Below are 12819 nucleotides of genomic sequence, written 5' to 3'. Positions count from 1 at the left end.
CAGAACAGAGAGGCTGGCAGTAGAACAGTTGGTTAAAACTGAGATAACTAGTACTGTGATAGAAAAAAAACCACCTTCAATAGGAGGACTTAGTGTTCCAGTCAGTCAGAGGCTGCTGTGGCCTCCAGTGTCTGACCTTCAGGGCAGAACTTTCAGTTGTATCAGCGTGATAAAAGCCCATAATCCACAATCCTGTGCTCCCACTGCCAAAGCTGCTGGAGATCTCTCGGCTCCAAACTCTTCAGGGCAGCTGAAAACGTTCAGTATTTTGAAAGTGGGGACTCTGCTGTTTTAAGGTTGAATTCCATTTGTGTCATTTTTTTCCCTTACATCTTTCTAGAAATTACTTAGTTAAATGTTTATATCTTAGGGTTTCATTACATAGGTAGTTCCAACTTGCACCAATGCAGTTTTCTGTCATTTGAACTAAATAAATATTCTACCTGTAACCTCACACATTTTATCATCTTCTTACCAGCATTTGTCATACCAGATGGACTTTAAGGACAAGTGGAGATTGCTTCTTGGCACAATATTTTACAGATCTAATATTCATAGCTGTTGTGATTATTTACACAAAAACTGATGCAGGAATAGTGTCCATGTGTGGAAAACCTGTTTTTACATCTTAGGGCAACCTGTGATGAAGCGTGTGCCTACATCTGCCAGTTTCATCTGTCTTCATTGTGAAATGTGTCACAGGATCTGGATTTTTAATATAATTTCTTTTTTACTCCTCTCCCCGTTCTGAGCTGGAGAATAAAATTCAAGGAAGTGGAGACTGCTGGAGAGCAGGGCTTCCTCTGTAACACCACAAAAAAAAACCCCAAAGACCAACAAGAACAAACAGCTGGAGGAAATGGAGAAGACACAGAAGCAGCTGTACTAGTCAGTTAAAAAAATAATTGTACAAAAAAAAGTGGCCTGATCTTCAAGGCCTGAGCTTGGTTTTACAGTATAACGAACAATCACAACATCAGGAATAAGCTAGGCTTTAAGTGACCTCATTGCATTCGTTTATACCTGCGTTTAGGTGGATGTCTTTTTTTTAATATATTTCTATGCATTTCTAATAATTTGTAGTAAATAGAATTGATATTCCCAGCTAATGAGAAAATTATTCCTATGGGCTTGTGAAAAAGATGGGGCTTAGGTGCCATCTGGTGGTAAGAGAACTGATCCTAACCCTAATGCAAAATCATGGTAAAACCCCTCAGGGAAGTTAACACTATTGCTTTAGACTTGAGCAATTTTTCACCTTCCACCAGTAAAAACATATTGGTAGAATCCTTGGCCTCCAGGACAGGGCAGGAGGATGAGCAAGGGCCTGTGGAAAACAGGCTTGCCTGAAAGCATCTGCACAGAAATCTTCTCCTTAGAAAGCTGTGAATAAGTCTTGCTAGCTCAGTTGTAAAAATTATCTGCTTTCCTTTCCTGGGAGAAGGCTGGATAAGGATGACTTTGTGGGCTTTGGGTTGTACATTTTTGGTGCTGCCTTTTTGTACACGTCCTGGTGCCCCCTTATTACACTGAGCAGGAGAGACCGTGTTATGACATTATGCATCAAAACCAAAAAAAAGTGTTTATAAACAAAAGATTTTTAAAAGTAATTCCAAGAGTGTGGCTTGAGCTCTATTATCACTGAAAGCAAGAAAAAAAGGGTTAACAGGATAAAAAATGCAAGTAATTTCAAGAAATATTGATTCTTTTATCCTGATCCTGAGTTTACCTGATAAGCCCATACTGAATGGCATTTTAGTTTGAAGAATTCCACTGCTTTCTAAGCTGTGTTTCCTTTGCCACATTTTACATGTGAGGTCTCTCCAGCTTCTGTTCTTTTCACACAGTCAGCCACAACCAATCAGAGCCCTACATTCCCTCCCATTCCTGAATTCCTGGAAGCAGTTTTCCCTTACTGGTGAGGACAAGGGGAGGAGGAAAGGAGCAAGGAGTAGGCGAAAGGAGTGAGAGAAACGTAAGAGCAGGACTAAATGAGAAAAAAAAAATTAATATTTAATTAGTGTTCTCTGTAAAACTTTACAAATGTACAGCATAGTGCAAAAACGCAGTCTCAGCACGTCGCCTTCAAGTAAAATTAACAAGGTAAAAAGCCAAGGAACACAATCTCGCTTCTTCACAGGAGTGGCTCTCCAATACTGTTGCTGCAGGTTCCTCTCACCATCAAGCTCCAATCTCATGTTTCTAGTAGAGCAAAAAGCCTAAAGAAAACCCCAAGAACCGTCTGAGGTGCTGCTCACTGCGAGGGCTGCTTTGCTCTATAAACCACGGCAGCCTGAGACAGTGCGAGGTGCTCCTGCTGGCTGAGCTCCACCTCTGCCTACTCGCAAGCAGCTCTCCCAAGACGGTTCATTCTTCAACCCCAACCAGACAATCCGATAAGACACTGAAGTGTGTATCCAACCTCAGGTATGTGATAGGCTTCATAAAAATACGGGAAAACTACTCAGGAGCTTGAAGTCAAGCATGTGCTTTAAAACCTTACTGGACCTATACATTCAGTGTTAACGTTAAGGCACCCTAGTGTGTGAAGGTTCAGAGAAGGATGTAAATCTTGAACAGGGATAACATACTCTGTTGGGTGATCTGAGACACCAGACAGTTTTTAATTACCTATGAGAAAAGAAGTAAACAGAGCACAACTCAGCAACTTTCCATCGCTGGAAATGACAAAATACAGTGGCAAATGGGCTGGTCTAGGTGAACTTTCTAAGCACAAACCTGTCAAAAAGGAAAACCTTGTCCATGACACACTCAAACTCGTCATCTAAATACCAGGCCAATGGGGGCTGCCAGAATTTTCCCTTAGTCCTGAACATGAAAACAGTGGCTGGAATTGATTGAGAAGCTCTCACAACCTCACTTCTGCAAAGACTCTACCACCAAGGTGGTGACAGAGCTCCCAGCACACAGTAATTAGCTGGGGGAAAATGTGCTCAGAAGTGAATGTTTCTGAACTAATAAACCTGCTCATGAACTGAGAAATGGATGGAGGAAAAGGCTGTAACAGGAAGGCCCATTTAAAACGTGCTCAGCTTATTAAAGAGAATTTGAGCCTGCATTCATCTGATTGATGGACTATATTTTGGGGTGGACGCTGCTTGATCATTCAAGATGCTCAGAAATCTGGTTTAGAACCAAGAATCATCATGGCAATGAAAGTGGGCAGAACATTTCTTCAAATAATACTGGCACGGTTTATACCTCCCTGTCAAAGCCCTTAGGAGGCCTGAGATAGTGGGATTCCCTGGGTCTGCCTTACTGCATTTGGGCAGCTCTCCTAAGGAAAAGCAACTCAATTAGAGGATACTGAGATAAAACGTTCTCACTAGAACTACAGCATAAAAAACAAAGCTCTGCTTTGTTGAGAAACTCAGTTGTCAGAAACCACATGGAAGAGAAAGATTAATTCAACCTTTGGAGGCTGGTCTCAGATGCACAAAGGACAGAAGAAAAGCTAGTGGGACGTGGTGGGCTAATCCTTCTGCCTCTCCCCTACACAGAGCAGCTGAGAGTCCTTCTAAAAAGGGGATCCAATCAATGAAACTGTCTCATCAGATTGTATACATCAATAAACTAACAGGCACATCTTCAGAGAAAATAGAACAGGTCAAGGCCAAGGAAAAAAATCATTGGACTGGACAAGGAATACCTAGCCAGCATCAAAACCTGGAGTGCACTCCTTCAGTCCTCCTTGCACATAGAAAACTGTGTGTGCAGAAGAGTCTATCCCTTTTCCCCACACCCCGAGTACAGGGTGCCCTGCCTTTCTGTTAGAGAAAATACATTTGGAGGGAAAAAAATCAGACAATGAACCCTCTCAACTCAACATGAGATGTTTTGTGGTCTGTGATGTCTGTAGCTCCTCTAGGAGCCAGAGACACATACTTAGAGTCATCACTCAGAAAATGATCTTCTGCACACCCTCAGAAAGCTTCATGTTCCTATTCACCCTAAAAGGATAAGGGAGAGGCAGAAGTACAAGCCATCAAAACCAGAAAAAGGATCAAAGAATATTTTTAGAGCATTGGACTGGCATATAAAACTATTTTTCTATTTAAAAAAACATTATCAAGAAGTATCATGCACCTTAGCTAACCTGTGCTGCCCCAATAAAATCCAAAAGTTTGCCTTTGCAGACACTAGTCAGGATCACTTTATTTTATCAAGTCCATGATGTACTTTCAAGCTACTCTTCACTTAAGTTTTATTAGGAGATTTGAAATTTCTAAAACCATTTTCAAGAGAGAAAAGTCCTGTCGAGTTCTCATTCCCATAGCAGCAACCACCAGAAGCAACGTTCTGTCTTAAAACTGTTATCCTGGGCAAACGCTGAAATCCAGGGGTAGGGAGGGTAGTAGAACAGCTACTGACCATTTCCATCTACTCAAAAAGAGAGGGCCCAAAAAGAAACTCGTTTGTGGGTTCCTGAGTCACTTTTGTTTCATTACATTCAAACCTGTGGATGCTTGGATGGGTGGGAGTGAGATGATGTTTCGTGGAAGCTGAATCACTGGTTGTTGTCAGTTGAAGAGCTCAGGTTTAATGGGATATCCCCTTGGACACCCACAGAGGACAGGTAGGAAGCCATATTTTCAGGTGGAACATAAAGCGATGAACTTTCAGGCAAGCTGATGAGGTCATTTCCAAACATTGACTGACGATCAATGAGGATCTGCTGGGTGTTTTCGAGAATGACATCTTTCCCTATGGAAAGGAATGCAAGCAGACAACAGAAAATTTAGTTTCATAAAAAAATAGAACATTTTGGGTTGGAAGGGACCTCAAAGCCCATCCAGTTCCATCCCCCCTGCCATGGGCAGGGACACCTCCCACTGGATCAGGTTGCTCAAAACCCCATCCAGCCTGGCCTTGAACCCCTCCAGGGAGAGGACATCCACAACTTCTCTGGGCAACCTGGGCCAGGGCCTCCCCATCCTCACAGGAAAACATTTCTTCCTAAGATCTCATCTCAATTTCCCCTTTTTCAGTTTAAAATCATTCTCCCTCATCCTATCCCTGCACTTCCTGATCAAGAGCCCCTCCTCAGCTTTCTATAAGGTCTCCCCTGAGATTCTGGAAGGCAAGTTAGCAGATTTTATATATGTAGAACTGAAAAGTGGCAAAACCCCACTGCAATAGGAGATGAGGAGCCTCACTCCAGGCCCAAAATGGTTGGAAACACATGAGCCAAACTTGGACTCTCTCAAAAACTGATAAAAATCAATGGGAATCTCTGCAAGTTGACAAGCTGGGTTCTGCCAGCAGTGAAAGGGGAATGATCAAACGGTTGGAGATGTTCAGAAGTGCATCAGAGCAGTTTCTCTTCTCCTTCACTCAAGAACCACCTGTTTTGCCTCATCTTTGCAGAAGGAGAAGATCACCTGGACAGCTGCCTTGACATCTGCTGAAAGGTCTGGAGAAACCAAGACATAACCTCTGCCTCTCGCTCCTCAGCAGCAGGAGCCAGAGGAAACCCAGGGCCCATACAGCTCTTACCAGCCCTGCTTCACTTACATGTGCACCTTGCTCTTAGGTGGTGATGAACAGGCAGAGAAAACAGTGGAGACACTGACAGATACGATATGGATCCAAGAAAGAGCAGAGGCCATTCAGTTACATTTAAACCTCAGTTTAACCCCCTCCACTTCCCCCGCTGCTCAGTAATCAGCTCAGCAGTTGTTGAGGAAACACTGCTGACTGATAATCTTGAATGTAAAATAACAGAGGTGTTTTGTTTCACACCTTGATTACATCCCCACTCCCTAGTCTGCAGGAGCTGCCACTGCTCCTACCTGGGCAGGCGTTGTTGAACAGTGGGTTGAACGCTTTTGAGGGCAGCTCAGTTGCATTCTTCTCCAGATCCACTGTGAGTCGCTGCATCTTGATGCAAAAATATAAACTACAATGTACAATTATACAAAGACAGGGGAGCTTGTTAGAGCTAGGTCATTTCTGAACATCCGTACTTCATCAATGCTGCACAACACACACCAGTACTGCAAGCTCCTCTTGCTTCCAAGCCTTGCTAGTATTATCTATATTATCTATCTCTTCAGAGACTCTCCTTCCTAGCACTCAGGAAGTGGAATTACCTAGTAAATCTGAATTTATTAATTCAAAACCTAAAAAGGATAGTGATTCCATGATGAAGGCTTAGACACCTTCTGTACTTCATTAGAACAGATGACACTTTGCACATCTGTAGAGATGGCAGAACCATCCACGTCTTTATTCTACCTGGCTGACAGTGAGAGCTCGGAAAATTCAGCCTCCATCAAGCAGGAAAAAACTCCAGCCATGAAGTGCACATTTCCTTTGCTGCTGATTAAATCCCCATATGCACTTCACAAATGTCTGTATCAATGTCAGTTCCAAACAAATACTGCCAAACAATTTCTCCTTGTTTTTTCTGCATGGGTGCACACAAACGTCTGTTCTAACTGCATGTGGTTTACTGCTCTTGAAATGTATGGAGATGGCTGCACTTTATAAAGGCATATTTTGTAAAGAGCTTTGGCACGGAGACACTTTGTGGATCTATGGCTTTAGTAGGAAGTGACATTGATGCTAAGAGAAAGTTTGGAGCAGTCAGGTTTGATCAGACTCCAGGACATCAATACGTGTCTAAACCAGCTCTGGCTGAGTGGGAGAGAGAGGTCAGAAGTGTAAGGTAACGCTCTCAGCCTCCCCCCAGGAGATACGTACTTGCTGTGCTTTACCACACTCTCGCCTCTGGCTGTGAAAGAACTAAGCATTCTTCAGTTATGCACAAGCTCTGCTTCATAATTACATTATTGTTAGTATCATCCTCTCTCAGAAATACGTGTCTCTTACCGGGGACAGACTGGCTTCCATTTCAGTCAAATTCCACTCGCTCAAAGGTAAATTTGGATTAAAAACCTGTTGGGAGAAAAATATAATCAGGGCTTTGAAAGGTGTAATGGTTCAAGGTGCTCGTATCCTCCTCTGGCTGCCTGGGCTGCCTGCTGCAGGCTGTTGCTCTGCTGGCAGAGATGGCAAAAAGCAACGGGACTCTGCTGCTCTGACGTAAGAACCAAAGCTCCAGGTTCCTGAGAGAAGTCACAGATGCCCCATGCCTGGAGGTGTTCAAGGCCAGGTTGGACGAGGCTTTGAACAATCTGATCCAGTGGGAGCTGTCCCTGACCAGGCAGGGGGCTGAGATTGGATGATCTTTAAGCTCCCTTAGGACCCAAAGCATTCTATAGTTCTATGATTTGCAGCAGAGCCAGAACAGCAACAGCTGAGTGGTGGGTACTTGTACTGCTCCGCAAGCCTTGCTGCCTGACACTGGAGGGGCAGCGCAGACTCCCTGTGTCAGCTCTGTTTTAAATCAGGGAGCTCTGTGTGCCATTGCACATGCAAGTCAAAGCCCTTTTTTTGCCATGCTTGGGTCCTAGGACACTTCCAGCTTCATATGGTTTCTAAAAACATTCCAAACCGCAGTAGCAGAGGGTAGATTACTCCTGCATCAATACTTCAATGCCAATTTATTGAGAAGTCTGAGCAATCTGGGATGGGATCTGTTGATCTGGGGTACAGGTTTATGATTCATTCTACTCTTGTGACATTCAGTCGCACAGAGAGAGAAAAGTGTGTCAGTAACAGGAAAACACCTCCTAACAAGAAATAAAAACCAGAAAACAGAGCTAGTGAGAGACCAGGCCAGTAGAAAAGCTTTCTATAAAGTCAAAATCAATCCTAGACACTTGGGAACTTGCTTCAGGAGAATAAGATTGATTTTTGCTTAATGGTATCCCATTCCGTTTTATCCATGCAAGTGCACCATGTGCCTGCATCTGAAGCACCTCCTCGAGGGAGCACATCTTTGACATATAGATACATCCACTGTGTTCAGAGTTATTTGATTATTGGCAAAAAACTTCCATATACTATCTATATGCACAAGGAGAGAGCAAATGAAAGACATAAATAAACATTCATATTTCTTCATGTACACTTAAGAAAAAACCACCATCCATTTCTGTGTGACCCAAAAACTGGAGACAGATAAATATCTCAGCAGAGAGATATTATAAGTCCCAGAACTTAAGGAAAAGGGTAAAGTAGTAGAACTAAACACAATATGTAAGTACCTAAGATATAAAATATGCAAAAAAAAAATATCTAACCCAACCAAAGCAATTACCAAAGCAGCCAGAGTCGTATTAAACCTGTTTTATATAAGTGTGCAGGGTCATTAATAAATCCACCGTGTTTTCCGCTCCTACAAGTTCAAATATGTATATTTTCAGAAGAAATAGAGAAAATGCATGATTTAAATTCTGAAATCCTTCTAGTTCCTATGAGCAGGTCAAAACAGAACTGTGACTCCATTGGCAGCCTGTGGCAGATAAGGCACCACGCAAGAACAAGCAGCGTGGTCTATCTGATTTACAACACTCACATCCAAGAGGCTGGCAGGCTCTAAGCCGTATTGCTGGCTCCTCAGCAGCAGCTGCAGCCCTTCCAAACTCCAGTCAGTGCCTTCCAGTGGGTCTGAAATATCTGTTCTGAGAAAAGACAAGGGGAAACATTGCCACAAATGAGACTCGCATAGATAGGTATAGAAAGCAGGGCTGAGCAGCCATCCAACATAAGGTTTATGTTTAAATCTCACTTAGAAAACCAAGACATCACTGTCAGCTCGGGTTAATGCCGTATCACTCGGTTTAATCCCAGAAGTACAACCCAGCAGAGCACAGAGGGAACTGGGCTGATGGTAGAACAAGGGAGACTGCTCCTCTCTTGGGTGACATGTGTGGTTTAGGGATTGACATTCTGTACATATGGGAAAATTAAAGTTTTTCCTCCATGGGGTCCCTCAAGTAAGTTTTCCACAGACCCCTCACCCCTGTGAACCGCCCCTTGGCTTCAAGGGTCCTAGAAGCAGGTACCACAGGAACAGGATGAAGCTCACCAGGCTGCATTAGGTCACTTAAAATCAGCCTCCAGTTAATGGGAAGAGAGGGCCATGAAATGCCCTGGAGAAGAGGAGGCTGAGGGGAGACCTCATTGCTCTCTACAACTACCTGAGAGGAGGTTGTGGAGAGGGTGGTGCTGGGCTCTTCTCCCAAGTGATGGGGGACAGGATGAGAGGGAATGGCCTCAAGCTCTGCCAGGGGAGGTTTAGGCTGAACATTAGGAAAACCTTTTTCATGGAAAGGGTCATTGGGCACTGGCAGAGGCTGCCCAGGGAGGGGGTTGAGTCACCTTCCCTGGAGGTGTTTAAGGGACGGGTTGATGAGGTGCTGAGGGACATGGTTTAGTGTTTGATAGGAATGGTTGGACTCAATGATCCAGTGGGTCTTTTCCAACCTAGTGATTCTATGATTCTATGAAATACCCAGGGCCACAGCTCTTCCTCACTCCCCTCACCTGTCTATCAGTGCCCTTCTGCCTCTTCTCTCAGATGGCTGTGAGGTCCCTGGTGGGGCTGCGCCACAGCTCCCTTTCCCTTCCAAAACAGACTGGACCATGGCAACTGGGAGCACAGGGGGCTCAGAGCAAGCCCGGCAGCCTGGCAGGGGGACATCAGGCTCAGCGGTGGCTTTCACTCCAGGGCTGACAGGCTCTTCCTTGATCAGCATGAGGCACTTCTCTCTGTACCAAAGACAAGAGTCAACACCACACACACATCTGCTCCACAAAGGCCTGGTGCTAGTAGGAAGGGCAATATCACAATAGCTCATTTCCACTTCCCAGCAAACTGCCTCCAGAGTTTTCAATTCCTCTAGCTGGGCAAAAAAAACCCTCAGCAACCTTGTTTTCTATCCAGAAAGCTCGAGAAGCACACTGAGATGGAATATCTTCAGTCAATTAATCAGTTATAAATATAATGGATTTTCCCCATTGAATTGTTTTGCAAACATGGAAAACACACTTCCATGTGTTCATCCTTCCTCAGATGAGTGCTGGCCTTGAGAGAGGTTAAGGGTCGGTATGCTAGAGAGGTTCCCCTGAAAAATAGAAGTCTCCACCCTAGAGACAGGAATAGAGTCAGTGAGGCTTTCCCACGCTGGAGTTAGGATTGGACCAGCAGGTGCTCGAGTGATCCCAGTGACACAGGTCAGGATAATAGAAACATCGTAGAATCATAGAATAGTTTGGGTCAGAAGGGATGTCAAAGCCTGTCCAGTCCCACCCCTGCCATGGGCAGGGACACCTCCCACTGGGTCAGGTTGCTCCAAGCCCCATCCAACCTGGCCTTGAACACCTCCAGGGATGGGGCAGCCACCACTGCTCTGGGCAGTCTGGGCCAGGGCCTCCCCACCCTCACAGGAAAACATTTCCTCCCAATATTTAATCTACATCTCCCCTCTTTCAGCTTAAACCCATTTCCCCTCATCTTGTCCCTGCACTCCTTGATAAAAAGCCTCTCCTCAGCTTTCCAGTAGGACCCCACAGAATTTGGAACAGAAGCTCTCAAGATCTGACAGTCTTAGATAGGTATTTTACTTATTTGGAAGCAGAGGTTTACCTTTTTCCAGTGGTAGAGCCAGTCCACTTTGTTTCTAGATGGACATGTGACTTTGAAGTTTTGAACGGTAGCATTTTATATGTAAAAATCTACTCTGCACTACTTACAGGAGACTTCACGGCTCTCTGAAAATGCACAACTGGAGCCAAAGTGACAAAGGCACATAAATCAACTGGCACAAGGCATGAAAAGCTGTGCAAAAGCTGACCGACTAACTTTGCTGCAAGACGACACATGAGCATGTCACACATGGGATGGTAGGTGACACTACAAAATCTTCCTCTGTACTCCTTTCAGATCACTTTCTGATCTCATGAATGACAAACTCCAACAAGAAGCTCATGTTGATTTAGGAAGCACCATGTTCCCGAACCCATCAGGGCCGTGGCTGGCTCAGATTCTCAAGTCATGCAGACACAGCATATAGATCAGAGGCCACCAGATGGCACTCAGTAATCAGTAGCAATAACCAACTTAAACTAAGGTTATGTTAATTTTTTTCTGCTTTAGAAACGGCTTCCAGGTTGATTGATTTGGGTGTGTTTTGTTGTTGTTGTTTTATTTTTTTGATCTGGAGCTCTTTACCTGCTTCTAGTTAATTTTGCAGCTATGGTTTCAATTATTAGGCAGATACACAGGCAATTTCTAGACTATAACTGCCTTACCTCTATGCCTGAGAAACTGTTTCCATGATTCATCTGTCTACTTACTTTCCACTGACATAGTAGTCTCTGTTCTGCTACCAGCCCTAAATACTCTGCACGTCTGTGGCAGGAAGAGATAAGCATTAAAATACCTCTGCCTTCAGTTCTTAACTTACTGGATCCTTTTCACAGAAAAGCTGTCAAACATCGGAAGCTGTTGTGATGCAACCTTTCTGTTCTCATTAGCAGAAAGATGTACAGTTTGATTCTGTTTTTTCTTTGTCAAAGCCAAAAGGAAACTTGCTTTCTCTCTCTCACTCAAGAAACCCCAAAAGTGTTAGCATTGCATTATTTGATAGAGTCTGAGACAACCCATGTCTTGAGAACACAATATAATGGAACGTGGACTATTTCTTGAAGAGAGGAGTTCTTAGCACGAAACTCACAATTTTGTTGTGAGAGTTAGGCTGTTCTTTTCCCTCCCCAGTTCTGAAGACCCAACTCCAATTCTGAAAATCCAACCCACATTCCAAACTGGAAAAAAAGATATTCCAGCCCACTGTCTCTATAGAGAATTAAGAAACTTCGGTAGAATTACAGCTGAGTCTTTTGAAGCTATGCATGTCCATAGCCAGCTCTCCTTGCTTTTGATCACAAACATGTTTACCTGTCGTTTTCAGGAGATGATTGAATATTTATTATGTTGGGTGGTGATGCTTCGGTAACATCAGATATGATGGGTCCTCCAGCAATTGCAGGACTGTTTAAACAAGAGGCAGGTTCTGTTGATGGCTGAGAGGAAAGCAAAAATCATATATTTTTATCCTTCTGAGGACCAGAACAAGTCCAAAGTCCTACCTGAGGCAGCTGGGGTCTACTCACTCTGCCCTTGAGCCCTCCTTGTATGGAAACCAAGAAAGCTTTTACCTACTATGCAACCTTATGATTTCCTCTGGGCTTTCTTCCAACCACACAGAGCCACAGATGCACAATAAGCACCGTGACTGAGTTGTCAGCTACTGAGAGGTTTTACCATGTCTGGTATTTTGCCCAGGCTACTTATCTTTCTCTAGAGGGAAAGATCCAACCCAGCCCAAGAAGGGAGTATGGGTCTCTCATGCCAGCTCAGGTAGCTGAACTCACAAGTGTCACACGTCTGGTGTCTGCTTAGGTGGGTTAGGGTGGTAGAGAATTTTCAGCAGCTGCAAAAATCTGACTGTGGTAAGAAAGATCGTAGTACCCACTTCTAGAACACACTTCTTCCTCTCTGCCCTTGGGTTGAGCCAGGTTGGGGTAACAGCCCAGAGGATTTGGTGTGCAGGGTCTGCCTTTCCCTCCCATCACCTCCCATAGTTAACACAGCAGCACAAGCGCATGAAAGCACACGCTCCTCCCTGGAATAGGGGAGCTGAAGAAATAAGAAATGTTGCTCAGCTTCGCAAACCTCCTCTTCACTGCGAAATGGCTTTCTCTGTTATTGCTTCCAACAGTTTTCCAGCCTGGTCAAAAAAAAGCCCACAAAGCCCAGAGGCTGGCGTATGCCTACCGACTGTATGAAATAGGGGTCATGGAGAGGGTCTGTAGACAAATTCCGGCTGAACTTGGACACTTGCGGAGCTGAGATCCCATTGTCAAGCATCAGAGGTCTGTGAAGAG

The 12819-nt window shown here is 44.3% G+C and overlaps 1 protein-coding gene across 1 annotated transcript in view; it reads right to left on the bottom strand.

Annotated features, from left to right (window-relative positions):
- Positions 1 to 2027: 2027 nt before the first annotated feature.
- Positions 2028 to 12819, bottom strand: part of HSF4 (heat shock transcription factor 4) — a 35511-nt gene continuing 24719 nt past the window's right edge. Inside the window, exons 8-14 of the mRNA XM_069868801.1 lie at positions 12710 to 12809; positions 11831 to 11955; positions 9418 to 9642; positions 8447 to 8552; positions 6856 to 6921; positions 5814 to 5901; positions 2028 to 4725 (exon numbers count right to left, since the gene is read on the bottom strand). Coding sequence (XP_069724902.1) covers positions 4529 to 4725; positions 5814 to 5901; positions 6856 to 6921; positions 8447 to 8552; positions 9418 to 9642; positions 11831 to 11955; positions 12710 to 12809 — 907 coding nt within the window. The 3' untranslated portion in view covers positions 2028 to 4528. The remainder of the gene's footprint in view (positions 4726 to 5813; positions 5902 to 6855; positions 6922 to 8446; positions 8553 to 9417; positions 9643 to 11830; positions 11956 to 12709; positions 12810 to 12819) is intronic.

Source organism: Phaenicophaeus curvirostris, chromosome 14 (genome assembly GCF_032191515.1).
Source record: "Phaenicophaeus curvirostris isolate KB17595 chromosome 14, BPBGC_Pcur_1.0, whole genome shotgun sequence".
Classification (NCBI taxonomy): Eukaryota; Metazoa; Chordata; class Aves; order Cuculiformes; family Cuculidae; genus Phaenicophaeus; species Phaenicophaeus curvirostris.
This window is presented reverse-complemented; position numbering and strand designations above follow the sequence as displayed.